General features: G+C 43.6%; 1 protein-coding gene across 2 annotated transcripts in view; it reads left to right on the forward strand.

Moving 5' to 3' along the window:
- Positions 1–1,130: 1,130 nt before the first annotated feature.
- The window catches only part of LOC147880296 (uncharacterized), a 38,000-nt gene continuing 16,897 nt past the window's right edge, over positions 1,131–22,233 (forward strand). The window contains exons 1-5 of one of the 2 annotated variants that reach the window (XM_087370995.1): positions 1,131–1,235; positions 1,289–1,364; positions 1,464–1,585; positions 1,696–1,831; positions 2,083–2,189. In XM_087370995.1, the coding sequence (XP_087227121.1) occupies positions 1,301–1,364; positions 1,464–1,585; positions 1,696–1,831; positions 2,083–2,189 (429 nt within the window). In that variant the 5' untranslated portion in view covers positions 1,131–1,235; positions 1,289–1,300. The remainder of the gene's footprint in view (positions 1,236–1,288; positions 1,365–1,463; positions 1,586–1,695; positions 1,832–2,082; positions 2,190–22,233) is intronic. The other variant, XM_087370994.1, reaches the window with a different exon arrangement.

Raw genomic sequence — 22,233 nt, forward strand, 5'->3', positions numbered from 1 at the left:
CACATCCACATTTCTTGAAGATTCATCAATATAACAATGACGGATTGCACTTAAATCCTAAAAATACACATTGATCATTGGTCATCTATAGGCCCCCACGATGACTTTTTTTCGTGGATTAGTATCCGTAGCAAGGAGGATGAAAAAATTAAGCTAAGCGAAGGCACAATGATTAAAAGGTAAGCGAAAGCAACGCAAGCGATGATTTAATGGCTTTGGGAAGCTTCTAGCTTATTCGGGAAATGTCCTTCACTACCTTGCCTCCCTTATATCTTCCCTTCATTCCTACATCTCCTTCTGCGCCCCCTCCAACCCTCTCTCTCTCTCTCTCTCTCTCTCTCTCTCCTTTCATCTACCACCTCTCACCCCCTCCCTCTCCCTTGCTACCTCTCTCTCTCTCTCTCTCTCTCTCTCCAGGCTCATCTTTTGCCCCTCTCTCCCGGCATCATCTTCCGTGTCTCTCTCCCTTCATTAGCTAGGGGGATGATAAATCAAGCTTAAATTAAGCTTAATCAAACACATGAAAACATAAACCAATCAAATTAAGCTTAATCAAACACATGATTAATCTTAATCAAACACATGAAAGCATAAACCAATCGAATAGTCGTCCCTCTCTCACAAGCTGTCATCCAAGATGTAGTAGCCACTTGCAACTATCATGGAAATTTCGTTTACAAAATTAGGCAAGTGATTAGAGCTATGAATGGTTGTTAGATCGTTGGATATGAATTTGCGAAGTGAGGAGAGTGAATAGGTGAAAAGACTATATAGAAAGGGAGGGGATATGACCTTGGACGATGTGGCTTTCCACATGAAAGGGAGATAGTAGCACATTAAGGAGTGATAGGAGGTCATTTCTTGATCCACATCATAGTAAAGGAAGGCATGAGTGCCACATCAAGAAAAGGAAATTCAAGGAAGACATCGTCATGGGGTTTGTGTAGAGACATCGAGATCCCCAACAAACATCCATTCATAATAGAGGAATTTGTAAGGGGCTATGTGTTGGCGAGACAATGTGAAATTTGGAGGGCTAGGGGGTAGCGAAATATGAAAGCCTCTCCGCCTATAGCCATACACGCCTAGATGGTAGTGAAATGTAAATGTTGGTGGTAGTGAAATATGAAAGCTGTAGCCATACACGCCTAGATGGGAATGCTCACTTGGACACTCTAAACCCAGCCTCAGGCTACTTACGCCGACGGACCCTTGATGAAAAATAGAGGAATTTGAGGAAAGACTGGAGCTTCCACTGCCAGTTAGCTCTTCTTGTGTGGGATTATGCAGTTTCTTGATCATGGTGTTGGGATTCTCCTACGGCGATCTCCTCTTTCTGATGGTTGGAACTGTTGTACTTTTAGGTTCGTCCTCCTGCTTGTCAAATTCATCTGCATTTCTTCGGATTTCTAAGCTCTTTGCTTCACTTTTGCCTCACAATTCTACCTGCCATCTTCTTTCAGGTCCCAAAGACCTTCCCATCGTCGCACGAGCAGCTGGCAGGTTGACTGGCAAGGCCGTAGGCTTCATGCAAACCATGCGCGGCCAAGTCGATGCACTCATGCAGCAGTCGCAAACCAGCCAGGTTTCTGCCTCCTCATTCCATCATTTCATTTTTTTCTGCGAATATATATTGGCGAAGAGTCGTTTGATGATATAATTTGACCAAGAGGGCTGCTTTGTATACTTACGCAGGTTCAGAAAGAGCTGCGTGACACCATGGCACAGCTGGACGCCATTCGCCATGAGATTCGTACCGGCATGTCAATCATGCATCCAGGACCTCTTGTAAGGGAGAATATGGAGAACTCTCAGTCGCGTTTGCAACATGGTCGCTTTTTAACCCTATCTCCTCACACTTTTGGAGGTTTTTTATCAGCTTGGAAGTTAGGATTTCAAGATTTTGCATTCACTCTACTCAAGTTTGTACTGTGGTAAAGTTTGCAAATGTAGTCCACCGGAATCGTAATTGCATATTGAGATGGATATGATGGACACTCACCCCACGGGATTGTTTCTGAGGTCTATTCTTCTTGGTCTTTTTTGGAATGCAGCCTTACAGATTCCTTATCTCGTTTGCAGCAACAACGGTGGTGCGGAAATTTGAAAGTACTCTAGATCGATTTGTTGATTCTACGGAGAAAGAGCCACGTGCTGCAATGGAGAGAGAGTCACATGCTCCAGTTGAGGTGCACGCTGATTGACCGAAGTGTGTATAAATCGTTGACAGTTTTAGCTTACCTCTGAAAATATAACCGAAAAATCAACCAACTCGTATGTCTTCATCTTTTGTGGGTCTGCCTTCATTATCTTGGCATTAGATACCTTCTTTGGAGCTTCTTTGTTATTCCCCATCATTTATTCCGTGCCAGCTGCTCATAAATGTTGTGGCCTCATCTTTTACGTCAGACATATGATTTTGCCTTTGCTCTACTAGCAGTGATGGTGACCTGAAGATATTCTCTGAGTTGGGGCTTGTTTCGTGGAGCTTTCTAGTATTTCTGAAGTCTCCTTATTAATACCTCCGGAAAAGAGCTGCTGCTTCTCTATCGTCATTGCAACACCAAATGATTGGGACCAACGATAACCTAAACCACCCCTTTTTTTGGGATATGCCACCAAGTCTTTTTTGCTTAATGCTTGAGCTTTCGATAAGGTATTCTTGCCAAAGGATTTCCTATTGGTCTGCACTTTGAAATGCCTTCAAGTATGAGCTTGCTCTCAGCTTCTTGCCATAGTAGCCCACCAGAATGGTGCGATTTTCAAATTTTAATTCAGCAAACCAAAGCTTGGATGCCTCTTAATATTTTCTCGTTGAAATAGTAGTGTAGGTCTCGAGCCCATGCAGGCAAAACAAGAGTAGGGTATAGTCATGTGAAGACGATGGAGAAGCAGAAGGGGGCACATGGAGTCCTCTCGAAGACTGCATGGATTTATCTAGATTGTATCAAGGAATACTTGCCGAAAGCAAACCCCATTTCTATTAGATTGAGAGAATCTGGGGCGGGAAGAAGATTGTCAACCAAGTTGGTTCTTCCTTCATGAATGGGGAGTGCAGATACGATTTTGATAGAAATTGAAAGATGGGGACATAAAGTGAAACTTGGCGTGAAAACATCAAGTGTCAACTAGAATTTCCATGCAGAGCTGTGGGTTCACACTCCAAGGGTAGTTTGGTCATATGCAAGGAATCTGATCTGTTCCTGCATGTCCTAAAATACAAAACGAGCAATGTTGAGCTACAGCCTGCCAGGGAATCAATCCAGAGAAGTTGGACTATGTGCGTAGCCTGATTCAAGGGTTTCTGAGATTTCCATGTGCATACCCCAACCCTTCACTATGAGTTTATGGTTTTCAATCTTATGAGTGACTATCGTGAGATTGAAACTGCACTATGTTGTGTTTTTAGAGGATGAGTTTGGGAATGTTCTTGGATTCATCTACGTATATGCTTCTGCCGTATTAGCGGACATGCAAATTTCACCTTGTGAAGTTTTCGTTCAAGTTGCGGCCTGCTGGTATTGCGATAATCCTTTCTATCTTAAATGGTGCGTTGCCCTATCAGCTAGATTTAGATTTAGATGCTCATTTGGGAGAGACTAAAATGAAATCGTTTAGACTTCACAAGCAGTTGTAGCTTGAATGAAGAGATTTGGACTACTTTTTGATTAGCCTTCTCCTTTAGTGGTAGCCTTCATTATGGCTGAGTTTGCCCTTCACCTTCGGAGTGCCGATAGAAACTTAAAACGAAGACTTTGTATAAATGGATGCTCAAGTATGTGTGGGTGTGTGGATTTGTATGTGTGAGACCATACTTTTATACTATGGTCTACACCCACTGTTGGGCGCTGATGAGGTCAGTGGGGTTGTATAGTAGCTAGTCCTTGCTATGCGTGATGGAGTTTATGGTTTTCAATCTTATGAGTGACTATCGTGAGATTGAAACTGCACTATGTTGTGTTTTTAGAGGATGAGTTTGGGAATGTTCTTGGATTCATCTAGGTATATGCTTATGCCGTATTAGCAAACATGCAAATTTCACCTTGTGAAGTTTTCGTCCAAGTTGCGGCCTGTTGGTATTGCGATAATTCTTTTTATCTTAAATGGTGCATTGCCCTATCAGCTAGATTTAGATTTAGATGCTCGTTTGGGAGAGACTAAAATGAAATTGTTTAGACTTCACAAGCAATTGTAGCTTGAATGAAGAGATTTGGACTACTTTTTGATTAGCCTTCTACTTCAGTGGTAGCCTTCGTCATGGCTGAGTTTGCCCTTCACCTCCGGACTGCCGATAGAAACTCAGTACGAAGACTTTGTATAAATGCTCAAGTATGTGTGGGTGTGTGGATTTGTATGTGTGAGAGCATACATTTATACTATAGTCTGCACCCATTGTTGGGCGCTGATGACGTCAGTGGGGATGTCATAGTAGCTAGTCCCTGCTATGCGTGATGGAGTTTATGGTTTTCAATCTTATGAGTGACTATCGTGAGATTGAAACTGCACTATGTTGTGTTTTTAGAGGATGAGTTTGGGAATGTTCTTGGATTCATCTAGGTATATGCTTATGCCATATTAGCGGACATGCAAATTTCACCTTGTGAAGTTTTCGTCCAGGTTGCGGCTTGCTGGTATTGCGATAATTCTTTCTATCTTAAATGGTGCGTTGCCCTATTAGCTAGATTTAGATTTAGATGCTCGTTTGGGAGAGACTAAAATGAAATCGTTCAGACTTCACAAGCAGTTGTAGCTTGAATTAAGAGATTTGGACTACTTTTTGATTAGCCTTCTCCTTCAGTGGTAGCCTTCATCATGGCTGAGTTTGCCCTTCACCTCTGGAGTGCTGATAGAAACTCAGTACGAAGACTTTGTATAAATGGATGCTCAAGTATGTGTGGGTGTGTGGATTTGTATGTGTGAGAGCATACTTTTATACTATGGTCTACACCCACTGTTGGGCGCTGATGACGTCAGTGGGGATGTCATAGTAGCTAGCCTTGCTATGCGTGATGCAGTTTATGGTTTTCAATCTTATGAGTGACTATCGTGAGATTGAAACTACACTATGTTGTGTTTTTAGAGGATGAGTTTGGGAATGTTTCTGGATTCATCTAGGTATATGCTTATGTCATGTTAGCGGACATGCAAATTTCACTTTGTGAAGTTTTCGTCCAAGTTGCGGCCTGCTAGTGTTGCGATAATTCTTTCTATCTTAAATGGTGCGTTGCCCTATCAGCTAGATTTAGATTTAGATGCTCATTTGGGAGAGACTAAAATGGAATTGTTTAGACTTCACAACCAATTGTAGCTTGAATGAAGAGATTTGGACTACTTTTTGATTAGCCTTCTCCTTTAGTAGTAGCCTTCGTCATGGCTGAGTTTGCCCTTCACCTCTGGAGTGCCGATAGGAACTCAGTATGAAGACTTTCTGTAAATGGATGCTCAAGTATGTGTGGGTGTGTGGATTTGTATGTGTGAGAGCATACTTTTATATTACGGTCTACACCCACTGTTGGGCGCTGATGACGTCAGTGGGGATGTCATAGTAGCTAGTCCCTGCTATGCATGATGGAGTTTATGGTTTTCAATCTTATGAGTGTCTATCGTGAGATTGAAACTGCACTATGTTGTGTTTTTAGAGGATGAGTTTGGGAATGTTCCCGGATTCATCTAGGTATATGCTTATGCCGTATTAGCGGACATGCAGATTTCACCTTGTGAAGTTTTCGTCCAAGTTGCGGCCTGCTGGTATTGCGATAATTCTTTCTATCTTAAATGGTGCGTTGCCCTATCAGCTAGATTTAGATTTAGATGCTCGTTTGGGAGAGACTAAAATGAAATCGTTTAGACTTCACAAGCAGTTGTAGCTTGAATGAAGAGATTTGGACTACTTTTTGATTAGCCTTCTTCTTTAGTGCTAGCCTTCGTCATGGCTGAGTTTTCCCTTCACCTCCGGAGTCCCGATAGAAACTCAGTACGAAGACTTTGTATAAATGTATGCTCAAGTATGTGTGGGTGTGTGGATTTGTATGTGTGAGAGCATACTTTTGGTCTACACCCACTGTTGGGCACTGATGAGGTTAGTGGGGATGTCATAGTAGCGAGTCCCTGCTTTGCGTGATGGAGTTTATGGTTTTCAATCTTACGAGTGACTATCGTAAGATTGAAACTGCAGTATGTTGTGTTTTTAGAGGATGAGTTTGGGAATGTGCCTGGATTGACCTAGGTATATGCTTCTGCCGTATTAGCGGACATGCAGATTTCGCCTTGTGAAGTTTTCGTCCAAGTTGCGGCCTGCTGGTATTGCGATAATGCTTTCTATCTTAAATGGTGTGTTGCCCTATCAGCTAGATTTAGATTTAGATGCTCGTTTGCGAGAGAGTAAAATGAAATCGTTTAGACTTCACAAGCAGTTGTAGCTTGAATGAAGAGATTTGGACTACTTTTTGATTAGCCTTCTCCTTTAGTGCTAGCCTTCGTCAAGTGCGGATAGAAACTCAGTACAAAGACTTTGTTAGAGAATAGGAGGGAATGAATCACTCAAACCTCCACCCAAGATCTCTCCAACTCTTACACACACTCAACTCATATAGATGATCATAGATGCAATAAACACTCACTCAGAAATAACTTGGACAGAGAGAGAGAGAGAGTATATTCATCCACCGGATGGTGGGCAGAAAAAACAGCTCACAGGGAGCAATACAAAATATAGTAAACTGCCGGAGAATACTGAAGGACTCTCTCTCTCACAAACTGCTCCAGAACTGAGTGCACATCACAGCCTTGGAAGGAGGCTTTCTGAAACCGGCCTCTAATCACTTAGAGGGCAGTGGAACTAAACCTTTAATCACTTCAGCACTTATTTACAGCTCACAAAGCATATATCACAACCATTAACCATTGCATGATCACCTTTTGGCATTTACCCATTTGTTCACAAACAAAACCATTGAAAAAGGGATGGAGGATAGAATGCCCCTGCTCAACAAACATAGACAAGTGCACCCGATTGGCCCCAAACATCGTGGCGCCCCTTTCGGTATTTTTTTATATTTCACAGTGAAATGATTACAAGTTGCATCTGGGAGACCTTCCTTGCAACTGAGCACGCAGCCCCAATTCACTAAGCCTTCGCAAGGCTTTCAAGCATAGAACACCATCACATAAGTGCACTTAATCCATAGGCTCAACCCAAAGGCATTCTCTTTTCCTAGTGCAATTCCATTGGCTGTCCAGATGCAATCACACTGCACCCCATCTGCACACTTTTTGAGTGGTTTCTAGATGGCATTCACAAAGCTTTTCAAAGCTCCAAAATAAAATCAGCAAAGTACCCAACCAAGGAATGACTCATGTAGCACTGTCTGGGCACCTGTGAGCCAAGAAAGAGGCGGCACACGAGGCCAACCAATAGCTTATGGCAAAAAGAAATTGCAGCAGCAAAATCACAACTCACCAAGCCCTGAAAACTTGAACCAAGTCCTCAATCGCCAGGAGGACATAGTAGCCAATGCCCAATTGCATTCTCAGCCAAAGAGGAGTGCAAAGGCATGAAGAGAGAGCATTTACAAGAGCCGACCAGCAAGAATTCCACTGAAAAATGCGAAAAGAAGCACTTTTGTCGCGAAGAAATGGGAGTTCCTGGGCTCAAAAGAAGCGTGCTTTAGAGAGGAATGCATCGAGAAGGTTTTGGAGAAGTTTCATCGCCGGAAAGTCCTCCAAAACTGAGAAAAACCAGTCAACCAGCGCGTGGGACCACTCGAAATTCAACAAAAAGCTGTAGCTTTGCAAGAGGAGAGGCCCAGGAGGCGGTAGAAGCAAAAAGGTCCAGAAAAAGCCACTTTTGCAAATTCGACCAGCAAAAGAAGTGCTCAGCTCTGCCCGTTCTACCAAACGCACGGAGGGAAAAGCATATCACTACGAAGGGGAGGCAGAGGGGAAGCCATCGGGCCAAACGGAAGTTGAGGAATCCAAATGGGTGAGGAGTTATGAAGAAAAACGGAATTCAGTTGAAAGAGGCTGAAAAACCAGTCCAAAATCTCAACAAAGGGAGAAGATGAGAGAGAAAACCACACATGTGAAGTTTAGAAGGCCCAGGAAGGTCCAGGAATGGCAAAGGAGCATGTAGAAGGCACTAGAGCCACCTGGAACTCTAGGGGGGCCACTGAAGGTACATGGCCCTCTAGGGGGTCCATTAAAAATGCCACATCATCATTTTCCAACAACCACTCTTTTGATTCCTTGGAATGCCTTTGGGCCTAGGGATTAATTACGCTTATGTGCTAGGCACCATGCCGTGTTTAATTACACATTATTAAGCCTATGCTTGGACTTTTAAAACCAAAGTTGTCACGGTCTTGTAGTACATTAAAGTACTTATAATTTCACGCCCCCGTGACACTTTCAGTCTTGCACTGGATGCTGGAGTGACTAAAGGAGTGGGCCTTTTATAGGCATTGCCTAGGCCCTTGAGTTGACCGACCAGCAGGGTCGGTTCCCTGTCTGGTGGCCGACCAGGTGGGCCCTAGAAAACCGACCAGGGTTGGCCCTGGTCAGTGGCCCTGGTTGGGTCGACTTGGCCTGCCACAGGCCCCTATTTAAGGGTGCCCTGTGCAGCTGCAGGCACCTCCAAGTGAGGCCTAAGGCCCCTGTTTCCCTGCTGTTGCAGGCAGCAACCAGCCCGTGTGCTGGTTGCCTATGATGCCGGCATGAGTTTCTCTCTTTCCCCAGCCCTCCTACCTCTCACTGCTCCTTGTCCCCTCAAATCGAGGGCTCACAGGTGGGCACAGTGAGTTTCTAACACCCCCCCTCAATGTCACAACTGTGGGCCAATCCCTTTGATGAGGTGCTCCATCTGTTCTCGAGGGAGTGCCTTCGTGAAGAGGTTGAACAAGTTGTCGGCGGTCGGGCAGTACATAATCTCGATCACGTCGTCGATGATGAGCTCTCGAACAAAGTGGTAATGAACTTTGATGTGCTTGGTCCGCGCATGGTACACTGGATTCTTGGCCATGGCTATGCAACTCTGATTGTCGCACATCAGCATTGTTGCGTCCTCCTGACACACGTCCATGTCCTCCAAAATCCACCTCAACCACAGTGTCTCACAAGCTGCTGTACACGCGGCTCTGTACTCTGCCTTTATAGATGAAAGGGCCACTGTGGGTTGCTTCTTACTCAGCCAAGAGATGGCACCAGATGCAAGTAAGAAACAATACCCTGTTGTTGATCTTCTAGTGTCAGCATCACCCGCCCAATCACTATCACAGAACCCGCCTAGTTTGATGCCTTTGGTGTAGGTGATCCCATAGGTGCAAGTACCCTTTAGATACCTCAGCACCCGTAAACCTGCATCCCAATGACTCTTCCTGGTAGAAGCAGAGAACTGGCATAATAGCCCAACTGCATAACAAATATCAGGTCGAGTATTGGTAAGGTAAAGCAAGCTTCCTACCAATCGTCGGTACAGAGGAGTATCGACCGGCTGAGATGTGTCATGAACACTTAGCTTGAGCCCGACCTCCATGGGAGTTACTGCTGTCCTGCAATCCTCCATCTGAAATCTCTTCAGAAGTTCTTTGCAATATTTCTCCTGTGAAATGAAGATCCTGCCTTTGGCGTGCTTTACTTCTATCCCAAGGAAGTAGTGTAATAACCCAAGGTCAGTGATCTCAAACTCAGACATGAGTAGCTCCTTGACCTGTGAAATCTTCTTGACATGGTCACCTGTCAAGATAAGATCATCAACATAGAGGATGAGTACCAGTCGCAATCCCTTCTCAATGAACAAGTAAAGGTTTGCCTCAAACTTAGCCCTATCTTCTAAAAGAATACATCAATCCTTTGGTACCAAGCTCTGGGGGCTTGTTTCAGCCCGTATAACGCCTTCTTCAACCTGCAGACCTTTAATGGGGACCCTGGATCTTGAAAGCCCAGTGGCTGCTCCACGTAAACCTCCTCCTCCAAGGTTCCATTAAGGAATGCGGACTTCACGTCCATTTGAAAAATAGGCCACTGGAATTGGGCAGCAAGGGCAATCACTGTCCGGATAGTAACCATGTGGGCTATGGGAGCAAAGGTTTCATTAAAATCTATGCCTTCAGTTTGAGTAAAACCTTTGACTACTAACCTTGCTTTATACTTATCCAAGCTGCCGTTTGATTTGTATTTAAGTTTGTATACCCACTTAGTGCCGATGACTTTCCGTCGCGGGGGCCTGGCCACTAAGTCGCAGGTAGTGTTCTTTAGGATAGCATCCATCTCTGCCTGCATGGTAGCCTGCCATTCTGGATTGTCCTTCGCCTCCTCGAAGGTCCTTGGCTCGTCAAGCTGAGCCACCAACACAAAATTCACGGAGGGGGTCTTTTGAAGACGTTGGGACCGACGGAATCCGGAACTGCTACTCTCAGGTAATTCGGTGACCCGAGACTCTTCCAATGTCCTTAGGTACCATTGGGGCAACCTTTTCTGCTTCTCAGTGGGAGGAGGAACTGGAACTGCTTTTGGAACATCCTGCTCTTTCTCAGTATCTTGTGGAACATCAACTTCTGATTTTGCCACCTCTTGGATGGTCAACTTGGGGCGGGGTGGGTACGGGGGTTGAACAATCTCCTCCTCCTCAATCTGAGGCTCCTCCTGGGGTTCAGGTTGCTTTTCCTCGAAGACAGCATCCCGACTGATAAGGATCTGCTTCTTTACTGGGTAAGAGTCGATAGGCCTTGGATTCTTCGCTATACCCAACAAAGATACATTTTCTGCTCCGGGAATCAAGCTTGGTCCTGTCTTCCTTGTGCACATGCACCAATGTGTTAGAACCAAAAATGCGAAGATGAGTGATAGAGGGCTTCTTACCATTAAATGCCTCATATGGAGTCTTGTCCTTGATGGCCTTCGTCTTGGTCCTGTTGAGAATGTGTATGGCTGTATTGATAGCTTCACTCCAATAGGCTTTAGAAAGGTTCCTCCCTCGGAGCATAGCAAGCCCCGTCTCTGTGGTGGTTCTATGCTTCCTCTCGGCTACCCCGTTTTACTGAGAAGTATGTGCTGTGGTGAGTTGTCGCTTGATCCTATGCTTGCGACAAAATGTGTTGAACTCATTTGAGGTGAATTCTCCCCCCCTGTCTGTGCGGAACGTCTTGACATCCTCCCTTGTCTCCTTTTCAACTCTGGCCTTCCAGTCCTTGAACTTCTCGAAAGCTTGAGACTTTTTAGCCAAACAATATACCCAGGTCATTCTACTGAAATCATCCACAAAGAGAAGTGAGTAACTGGATCCTGCCCACGATGCTGTAGACATTTGGCCACAAATGTCGGCATGAACCAACTCAAGTGGTTTGCTGGCCCGAAACGAGGCTTCTTGTGGGAACTTATCCCTGTGCTACTTGCCTTCTAGACAAGCCCTACAGACATCATCCTTGCCTATAATTGATGGAAGTCCATCCACCATCTTTGACTTTGACATTTCAGCCAAGATTCCATAGCTGACATGACCGAAGCACTCATACCAAAGTTTGGACTTTCCGTTGTCTTCATGAACCAACATTGCACTGAGGCAATACAGTCCGTTCTCTTCAACTCCTTGAGCCACCATGTGTCCATTTGCTTTGGATGTCACGGTGACCTTGCCATCTTGAAAGAGAACTGCCTTGTTGTTTTTGTCCATCTGACTTATAGACAGTAAGTTCTTGCAAAGGTTGGGTACATAAAGTACTCCAGAGATATCCTTCTCCTCACCCGCGGTTGTAATGAAAGGAATGCTACCGATGCCCTTCACAGGACACGTCCGGCTATCCCTGACAGAAACTTTGGAATCCGGATGTGTACGTTCCATGGTTTTGAACCAAGTCCTTCTGTTGGACATGTGCTTGGAAGCACTGCTGTCAACATATTAACCCTCTTTACCTTCACTGACTGCATATGCTGAACAATGTTCACTGATTAAAAACAACTGTCCAGTCGTCACATTGGCAGAATAATTCTTAGGCTCTTCTTTGTTCCCGGTTTCTCTCTTCCGCTTCTGATGTACCTTCTTCTTTTGGCATTCTTTGGCGGAGTGGCCAAGCTTTTCACAATAATAGCCTTCATTTTCTTCTTTCGGTGAGCGACCTCTGACTTCTTGAACTCCTTTGGCTTGCCTTTTCCAGGCTTGTCTTTGGCCACTAATGCCTTCTCGTCGGTTTGCGTAAAGAGTTTCTCTTGAGCCTCCTCCTGAAGCAGGAGTGGGCCAAGCTTCTTAAAGGTGATTGGCTTAGTCCGTTGACCCGCAGTGACCGTAGTCACAAAACTTTTGAAACTCCGTGGCAACTTGTGAAGTGTGAGCAACGCCAATTGACTCGAGTCCACCTTCTGACCAACCGCTGCGAGCTGGTCCTGCACGACTTTCACCTTTGTCAGATGATCATGCACACTACCACCCTCATTCACATCAAGATAAAGCTGATGCTGAAGAGTAATGATACGGGCTGTATTATCAGTTTCATACAGCTCCTTCAGTATGGCCCACGCCCCTGAAGACGTCTCTGCCAACTGGATATGAGGAATCACAGCATCTGCTGTCGTGCCAATAAGCGTTGCTAAGGCTTGAGCATCCCTCTCCTCCCATGCACTGAGTTCATCCGCATCTGCTTCAACTAAAACTTCACCTCTTTTGTCCACAATGTCCTGTAAAGATAGTGGGAGAGAGGGAAGGAGTCTCACTTGCGGCTTTCTCACATACACAATGGGGGAATACACACAAAGGTGGAGACTGAAAACAGTTTTGCTCTTCTTAGTTGTATAAGCCAAAAGAACTCTAGTACAAAGAAATAGAAGAACCTATACGTGGGTCTCAAACCAAACTCAGCTAACTAAGGTGGCATGCTAACTAAGCCACGAATTAGAGTACATAAGGATACCTGTCATCCAGCTATTATTCATGGGCGTTGTACCAATCGCATCTGCAGCTAACAAGTCGGTGACATAAATGCACAACGGTCACCCTGGCATATCACGAGTGGAGCTCGATATCTCAACACTCCCCCTCGAGCTCAATCCCAATTCCTGCACACCAAGCAGGTCTTTGAACTTGCGCAACTTCTCTGCGCCCAATGCCTTTGTGAATATGTCAGCTACCTGATCCTCTGTCCTGACATAAACTAGATCAATAAGACCTAGTAAAACCTTCTCTTGCACATAGTGATAATGCACCTCAATGTGCTTTGTTCTAGCATGATAGACTGAGTTATTTGCCAACATGCAGCCATTGCTGCACCCCTGTACTCAGCCTTTATGCTTGACAAGGCAACTGTAGGCTGTTTCTTGCTGCTCCAAGTGACTGCAGCACTTCCAAAAGAGAACACATATCCACTGGTAGATCGTCTATCAGAAATACTACCAGCCCAATCAGCATCAGTGTATCCATGCAACTGCATCTGAACCCCAGCCTCATAAAATAGTCCATACTGCAATGTGGACTTCACATACCTGAGTATGCGTCTAGCCGCATCCAAATGCGGTTTCCTTGAAGCCTGCATAAACTGACTTACCAATCCAACAGAAAAACTCAAATCTGGCCTGGTAATAGTCATATAAATCAAACTTCCTACTATGCGTCTGTACATAGTAGGGTCTTCCAGAAGCTCACCTGCATCTACGCTCAGCTTCACATTCTGCTCCAAAGGAACTGAAATAGGCTTACAGCCTGTCATCCCATATTTGGACAGCATGTCCAATCCATACTGCCTCTGCAAGGGTTGTATTCCACTTGGTGATCTAATCACCTCAATGCCCAAGAAATAATGCAGCTCTCCCAAATCCTTCATCTCAAACTTCTGCTTCAATAGCATTTTCACATGAAGGATATCTTCATCACTATCACCTGTGATGATCAAATCATCAACATAAATGACAAGCAGCATAATACCTTTCTCTGTTTTTCTCACATAAAGTGAGAAATCTGCCTTGGAAATCTGAAAGCCAATAGTGACAAGATACTGTTCTATCTTGTCAGACCATGCTCTAGGTGCTTGCTTCAAGCCATACAAGGCTTTCTTCAACCTGCAAACAAACTCAGGATGAACAGCATGAACATAATTTGGTGGCTGCTCCATAAAGACCTCTTCTTACAAATCACCATGCAAGAAAGCATTCTTTACATCCATCTGATGTAAAGACCATCCCTTTGATGCAGCCATAGCAATGATTGCTCTTACAGTTGCCATCCTTGCAACCAGATTGAATGTTTCTTCATAATCAATGCCATATGTCTGCGCATATCCCTTGACTACTAATCTTGTCTTGTATCTGTTCACAGAACCATCTGCATTGTGCTTGACCTTATAAATCCACTTACAGCCAATTGCATTCTTGTAAAGAATGCTTTCTTTACATGCAAGAAAGCATTCTTTACATTCATCTGATGTAAAGACCATCCCTTTGATGCAGCCATAGCAATGACTGCTCTTACAGTTGCCATCCTTGCAACCATACTGAATGTTTCTTCATAATCAATGCCATATGTCTGTGCATACCCCTTGACTACTAATCTTGTCTTGTATCTATTCACAGAACCATTTGCATTGTGCTTGACCTTATAAATCCACTTACAACCAATTGCATTCTTGTCTTTAGGCAAAGGCACCAATTCCCATGTAGCATTGGCTTCCATGGCATCCATTTCTTCATCCATGGCTTTCTCTCATTTTTCTTTTCCCATGGCTTGCTCAAAAGAAGTGGGTTCTGGTTCCTGTATCACTTTGACCATATAGGCATAGTGAATGGCTCTAAATCCATCATATTTCAGCCTATCCACATGATATCTAGCTCTGGTTGACCTGCGCAAAATAGGCTCACTTTCAGGTGCTCCCAAAACATCCCTGGTCTTCCTTACTTCAGGTGTAACAACAGAAGGAATACCCAACTCATCATCAATGCTCTGTTCTGAGCCACTGGATTCACCATCCACATAAGAGTGACCTGCATTCACATCAAACATGGGCTGATCTACCTTCTCTTTTTCTTTTCGTGATACCTGCATACCACTATCTGCATTGCTTTGAGGAGATTCTCCTGATCTCAATTTGCCTGTCCATGGCGAAGTATGTGAACCACTGCTAGAGGACACTACAGGTCCACTAATATTTTGTGATTGCTGCTGTGAATTCTGTGCAGCATTACCATTTTGTGCATCTACATCAATCATCACATTTACTGGTTTATACCAGCTGCTCATCTCATCAAAAACATCTCTGCTTACTGTAAACTTACGAGTAGAAGGGTTACAACATCTATACCCTTTCTGCTGCAGAGAATAACCAATAAAGACACGCTTTTTGGATCCAACTTGGACCTCAACTTATCTGGCACATGAACATAGGCAATGCAACAAAAAATTTTCAGATGAGAAATATCTGGTCTCCTACCAGTATACATCTTCTTTGGCGTCATGCCATGTATTGCTGCAGTGAGAGTCCTGTTCATTATGTAAACTGTTGTAGCAATTGCTTCAGCCCAATAATAATCTGGAAGGTCTTTTTCATTTAGCATGGCTCGAGATACCTCTCCAATATGCCTGTTTTTCCTTTCTGGAAGTCCATTTTGCTGTGGGGTATGACTGCATGAATATTGCTGCTTTATGCCATGCTCCTGCAGGAACCTTGCAAACTCATTTGAGAGGTACTCTCCCCCTCAATCTGACCTTAGGCATTTTATTTGCTGGCCTGTTTCTTTTTCAACCATAGCTTTAAAAGCTTTGAAGTGCCCGAACACTTCACTTTTCTTTTTCATAAAATACACCCAAACTTTTCTGCTGTAGTCATCAATAAAAGTGACAAAATAATGACAGCCTCCAATAGATGCAGCTTTAGTAGTCCACACATCAGAGTGGATTAATTCCAATGGCTTCTTACTCTCTTGAACATGCCTAGGAAATTGTTTCCTTGCCTAACATTGCTGCACTCAATTCAGGCATGTCCGCATCCAACGTAAACATCCTGCCCTTCTTCTTTCCTTTTGCTATCAAGCGACCGTTATTTTTCATATCCTCAACAAAGCATCCATGAGGATTAAATCTAACGTGCAAGCCCTGCTCAACCATTTGACCAACAGAAACCAGGTTCTTGGTGATGTTCGGGACATGAAATACATCAGACAGGTATTTCTTTTTCCCATCCTGCATAGACAAAGGAATTTTACCAATCTGCACAATAGGATGTGCAGTATCATCACCAGTCTCCACAAATCCTGGTCTTTCCATTTTCCTTCCATCCTGCATCCATTCTGCATGACCTGTCATGTGGTTTGACGCACCTGAGTCAACATACCACACATCATTTCTTTCTTCTACACTTGTCATAGAATTGGTCATGTGTTGCACCATAAATAGATGCTCTCATCACCCTGTCTACTAGAAGATGCATAATTGCCTTGTTGCAATTTTCCATTCATAATGTCATTCTGCTTTTTGTAGCAGTCTTTAGCCATATGACCCATTTTACCTCAGTAGTAGCATTCAACATTGCTGTTTGCATTTTGGCCTCTCTGCCATCCACCACGGCCTCTTTGGCTCCCCCTGCCTCTAGAGTTACCACGTCCTCCTCCATATTCTGATTTCTACCACGGCCTCCAGATCGGCCTCCTCTACCTCTGCCTCTACCTCTGCCTCTACCTCTTCTAGCATTTGAGTAGAAGACAGTTTCTTTTGAAGTTCCTCCTGAAGAAGATGCACCACCATTTCTCTGATCTTTAGAAATTAGAAGAGCAAACAACTCCTCAAAATTAGGAAATTTTTCACGGACGGCAATGGATGTGCGGAACTGTGCATAATCCTTTCCTAGACCATTCAAGGTCACAGAAACTAGATCATTATCTTCCACTGGTGACCCAATGGAAGCAAGTGCATCTGCAATTTTCTTCACCTTCATGTGGTAGTCATTGATGCTCATATTTTCTCTCTGCACATTGTGCAACTCCTACTTGAGCTGCATTTTCCTGGCTCGCGTATTTGTGCTGTACATTTTTGCCAAAGTATCCCATGCCTCCTTTGGCATACTTGCATCCTGAATATGCACAATCATAGAATTCGAAATACTAATAGACAGCTAATACATAACTTTTTTGGCTCTCTCATGCCATCCTTTAAATGCCTGCATTTCCTGTTGATTGGGAACATTAGGAAGAACTGGTTCTTCTTCATTTCCTGTAATGAACTCCCAATAGTCTTTTCCCATAAGGAAATTCGTCATTCTAAACTTTCATGTCTGGAAGTTGTTCTTGTCAAGCTTTTCACTGACAATCTGTGAAAGAGAATCAGACGCCATTACAGAACACTGCAAAATATTCTGTCACTGCAAAAAACACAGCTTTTGCCTCACATGGGCAGATCTGCAAAACTGACAAAAGTGGTATTTGACCACATAGTCACTTCCTAGTGACGATTTTGCATCAACAGGTGGTCGCACAGTAAAAACATGGTCTTTTTCTGAGTGCCTGCGAAGAACTTCCGCCTTTAAAAGAGGCCCCGAAATGGCCTCGGCTTTCTCACATACACAATGAGGGGATACACACAAAGGTGGAGGCTGAAAACAGTTTTCCTCTTCTTAGTTATATAAGCCAAAAGAACTCTAGTACAAAGAAATAAAAGAACCCTATATGTGGGTCTCAAACCAAACTCAGCTAACTAAGGTGGCATACTAACTGAGCCACGAACTAGAGTACATAAGGATAGCTGTCATCCAGCTATTATTCATGGGCGGTGTACCAACCGCATCTGCAGCTAACAAGTCGGTGACATAAATGCACAACGGTCACCCTGGCATATCACGAGTGGAGCTTGATATCTCAACATGTCCTCCGGCTTCTCCTCGGTCCCAATCACTATCTTCCACAGCTTCCATGCCAACAGATGGCTTCGGATCTTGACTTTTCAGATTGGATAGTTCGTCCCATCGACCTTTCCAGTTTCACCAAAATTGGGAATAAATGAAGGAGGAAGATGACCAGAGAAGAAGGAAGGACGAGCAATGGGTGTAGAGGCTTTTGAACGCTGATCCATCTCGGTGAATAGCAAACTGAAAAGCTAAAGCAAAAAAGATGTACTGACCTCCCGTGCTAGCCTGAGCTGAAAATAGAATCCCCTTTCTGCCAAAGGACTCCTTCCTTCAGAGAGTGCTTTGATGAAGAAGAGTTGAGAGCCTACGGCTCTGATACCATGTTAGAGAATAGGAGGAAATGAATCACTCAAACCTCCACCCAAGATCTCTCCAACTCTTACACACACTCAACTCAGATAGATGCTCACAGATGCAATAAACACTCACTCAGAAATACAGACTTTTTATAAATGGATGCTCAAGTATGTGTGGGTGTGTGGATTTGTATTTGTCAGAGCATACTTTTATACTATGGTCTACACCCACTGTTGGCCGCTGATGACGTCAGTGGGGATGTCATAGGAGCTAGTCCCTGCTATGCGTGATGGAGTTTATGGTTTTCAATCTTATGAGTGACTATTGTGAGATTGAAACTGCACTATGTTGTGTTTTTAAAGGATGAGTTTGGGAATGTTCTTGGATTCATCTAGGTATATGCTTCTGCCGTATTAGCGGACATGCGATTTCACCTCGTGAAGTTTTCGTCCAAGTTGCGGCCTGCTGGTATTGCGATAATTCTTTCTATCTTAAATGGTGTGTTGCCCTATCGGCTAGATTTAGATTTAGATGCTCGTTTGGCAGAGACTAAAATGAAATCGTTTAGACTTCACAAGCAGTTGTAGCTTGAATGAAACGATTTGGACTACTTTTCGATTAGCCTTCTCCTTTAGTGGTAGCCTTCGTCATGGCTGAGTTTGCCCTTCACCTTCCGAGTGCCGATAGAAACTCAGTACGAAGACTTTGTTTAAATGGATGCTCAAGTATGTGTGGGTGTGTGGATTTGTATGTGTGAGAGCATACTTTTATACTATGGTCTACACCCACTGTTGGGTGCTAATGATGTCAGTGGGGATGTCATAGTAGCTAGTCCTTGCTATGCGTGATGGAGTTTATGGTTTTCAATCTTATGAGTGACTATCGTGAGATTGAAACTGCACTATGTTGTGTTTTTGGAGGATGAGTTTGGGAATGTTCCTGGATTCATCTAGGTGTATGCTTTTGTCGTATTAGCGGACATGCAAATTTCACCTTGTGAAATTTTCATCCAAGCTGCGGCCTGCTGGTATTGTGATAATTCTTTCTATCTTAAATGGTTTGTTGCCCTATCAGCTAGATTTAGATTTAGATGCTCGTTTGGGAGAGACTAAAATGAAATTCTTTAGACTTCGCAAACAGTTGTAGCTTGACTGAAGAGATCTGGACTACTTTTTGATTAGCCTTCTCCTTTAGTGGTAGCCTTCGTCATGCTTGAGTTTGCCCTTCACCTTCAGAGTGCCGATAGGAACTCAGTATGAAGACTTTATGTAAATGGATGCTTAAGTATGTGTGGGTGTGTGGATTTGTATGTGTGAGAGCATACTTTTATACTATGGTCTACACCCACTCTTGGGCGCTGATGACGTCAGTGGGGATGTCATAGTAGCTAGTCCCTGTGATGGAGTTTATGGTTTTCAATCTTATGAGTGTCTATGGTGAGATTGAAACTGCACTATGTTGTGTTTTTAGAGGATGAGTTTGGGAATGTTCCTGGATTCATCTAGGTATATGCTTATGCCGTATTAGCGGACATGCAGATTTCACCTTGTGAAGTTTTCGTCCAAGTTGCGGCCTGCTGGTATTGCGATAATTCTTTCTATCTTAAATGGTGCGTTGCCCTATCAGCTAGATTTAGATTTAGATGCTCGTTTGGGAGAGACTAAAATGAAATCGTTTCGACTTCAAAAGCAGTTGTAGCTTGAATGAAGAGATTTGGACTACTTTTTGATTAGCCTTCTACTTTAGTACTAGCCTTCGTCATGGCTGAGTTTGCCCTTCACCTCTGGAGTGCCGATAGAAACCCAGTACGAAGACTTTGTATAAATGGATGCTCAAGTATGTGTGGGTGTGTGGATGTGTATGTGTGAGAGCATACTTTTATAGTATGGTCTACACCCATTGTTGGGCACTGATGACGTCATTGGGGATGTCATAGTAGCTAGTCCTTGCTATGCGTGATGGAGTTTATGCTTTTCAATCTTATGAGTGACTATCGTGAGATTGAAACTGCACCGTGAGATTGAAACTGCACTATGTTGTGTTTTTAGAGGTTGAGTTTCGAAATGTTCCTGTATTCATCTAGGTATATGCTTATGCCGTATTAGCGGACCTGCAAATTTCACGTGGTGAAGTTTTCGTCCAAGTTGCGGCCTGGTAGTATTGCGATAATTCTTTCTATCTTAAATGATGCGTTGCCCTATCAGCTAGAGTTAGATTTAGATGCCGTTTTGGGAGAGACTAAAATGAAATTGTTTAGACTTCACAAGCAGTTGTAGCTTGAATGAAGAGATTTGGACTACTTTCTGATTAGCCTTCTCCTTTAGTAGTAGCCTTCGTCATGGCTGAGTTTGCCCTTCACCTCCGGAGTGCCGATAGAAACTCAGTACGAAGACTTTGTATAAATGGATGCTCAAGTATGTGTGGGTGTGTGGATTTGTATGTATGAGAGCATACTTTTATACTATGGTCTACACCCACTGTTGGGCGCTGATGACGTCAGTGGGGTTGTCATAGTAGCTAGTCCCTGCTATCTGTGATGGAGTTTATGGTTTTCAATCTTATGAGTGACTATCGTGAGATTGAAACTGCACTATGTTGGGCTTTTAGAGGATGAGTTTTGGAATGTTCCTGGATTCATCGAGGTCTATGCTTCTGCCGTATTAGTGGAGATGCAAATTTCACCTTGTGAAGTTTTCGTCCAAGTTGGGGCCTGCTGGTATTGCGATAATTCTTTCTATCTTAAATGGTGCATTGCCCTATCAGCTAGATTTAGATTTAGATGCTTTTTTGGCAGAGACTAAAATGAAATCGTTTAGACTTCACAAGCGGTTGTAGCTTGAATGAAGAGATTTGGATTACTTTTTGATTAGCCTTCTCCTTTAGTGCTAGCCTTCTTCATGGCTGAGTTTGCCGTGCACCTCCAGAGTGCCGATAGAGACTCAGCACGAAGACTTTGTATAAATGGATGCTCAAGTATGTGTGGATGTGTTGGATTTGTATGTGTGAGAGCATAATTTGTATCTACACCCACTGTTGGGCGCTGATGACATCAGTGGGGATGTCATAGTAGCTAGTCCCTGTTATGCATGATGGAGTTTATGGTTTTCAATCTTATGAGTGACTATCGTGAGATTGAAACTGCACTATGTTGTGTTTTTAGAGGATAAGTTTGGGAATGTTCGTGGATTCTTCTAGGTATGCTGTATTAGCGGACGTGCAAATTTTGGTATTGCGATAATTCTTTCTATCTTAAATGGTGTGTTGCCCTATCAGCTAGATTTAGATTTAGATGCTCGTTTGGGAGGGACTAAAATGAAATCGTTTAGACTTCACAAGCAGTTGTAGCTTGAATGAAGAGATTTGGACTAGCTTTTCATTAGCCTTCTCCTTCAGTGCTAGCCTTTGTCATGGCTGAGTTTGCCCTTCACCTCCGGAGTGCCGATAGAAACTCAGTACGAAGACTTTGTATAAATGGATGCTCAAGTATGTGTGGGTGTGTGGATTTGTATGTGTGAGAGCATGCTTTTATACTATGGTGTACACCCACTGTTGGGCGCTGATGACGTCAATGGGGTTGTCATAGTAGCTACTCCCTGCTATCTGTGATGCAGTTTATGGTTTTCAATCTTATGAGTGACACTTCTGCCGTATTAGTGGAGATGCAAATTTCACCTTGTGAAGTTTTCGTCCAAGTTGGGGCTTGTTGGTATTGCGATAATTCTTTCTATCTTAAATGGTGCGTTGCCCTATCAGCTAGATTTAGATTTAGATGCTCGTTTGGGAGAGACTAAAATGAAATCGTTTAGACTTCACAAGTAGTTGTAGCTTGAATGAAGAGATTTGGAATACTTTTTGATTAGCCTTCTCCTTTAGCGCTAGCCTTCGTCATGGCTGAGTTTGCTCTTCACCTCTGGAGTGCCGATAGAAACTCAGTACGAAGACTTTGTATAAATGTATGCTCAAGTATGTGTGGTGGTGTGGATTTGTATTTGTGAGAGCATACTTTTATACTATGGTCTACACCCACTGTTGATGACGTCAGTGGGGATGTGATATTAGCTAGTCCCTG

The sequence above is a fragment of the Dipteris shenzhenensis genome, chromosome 32 (genome assembly GCF_047967505.1).
Source record: "Dipteris shenzhenensis isolate YYH24624 ecotype China chromosome 32, Dip_SZ_1.0, whole genome shotgun sequence".
Taxonomy (NCBI): domain Eukaryota; kingdom Viridiplantae; phylum Streptophyta; class Polypodiopsida; order Gleicheniales; family Dipteridaceae; genus Dipteris; species Dipteris shenzhenensis.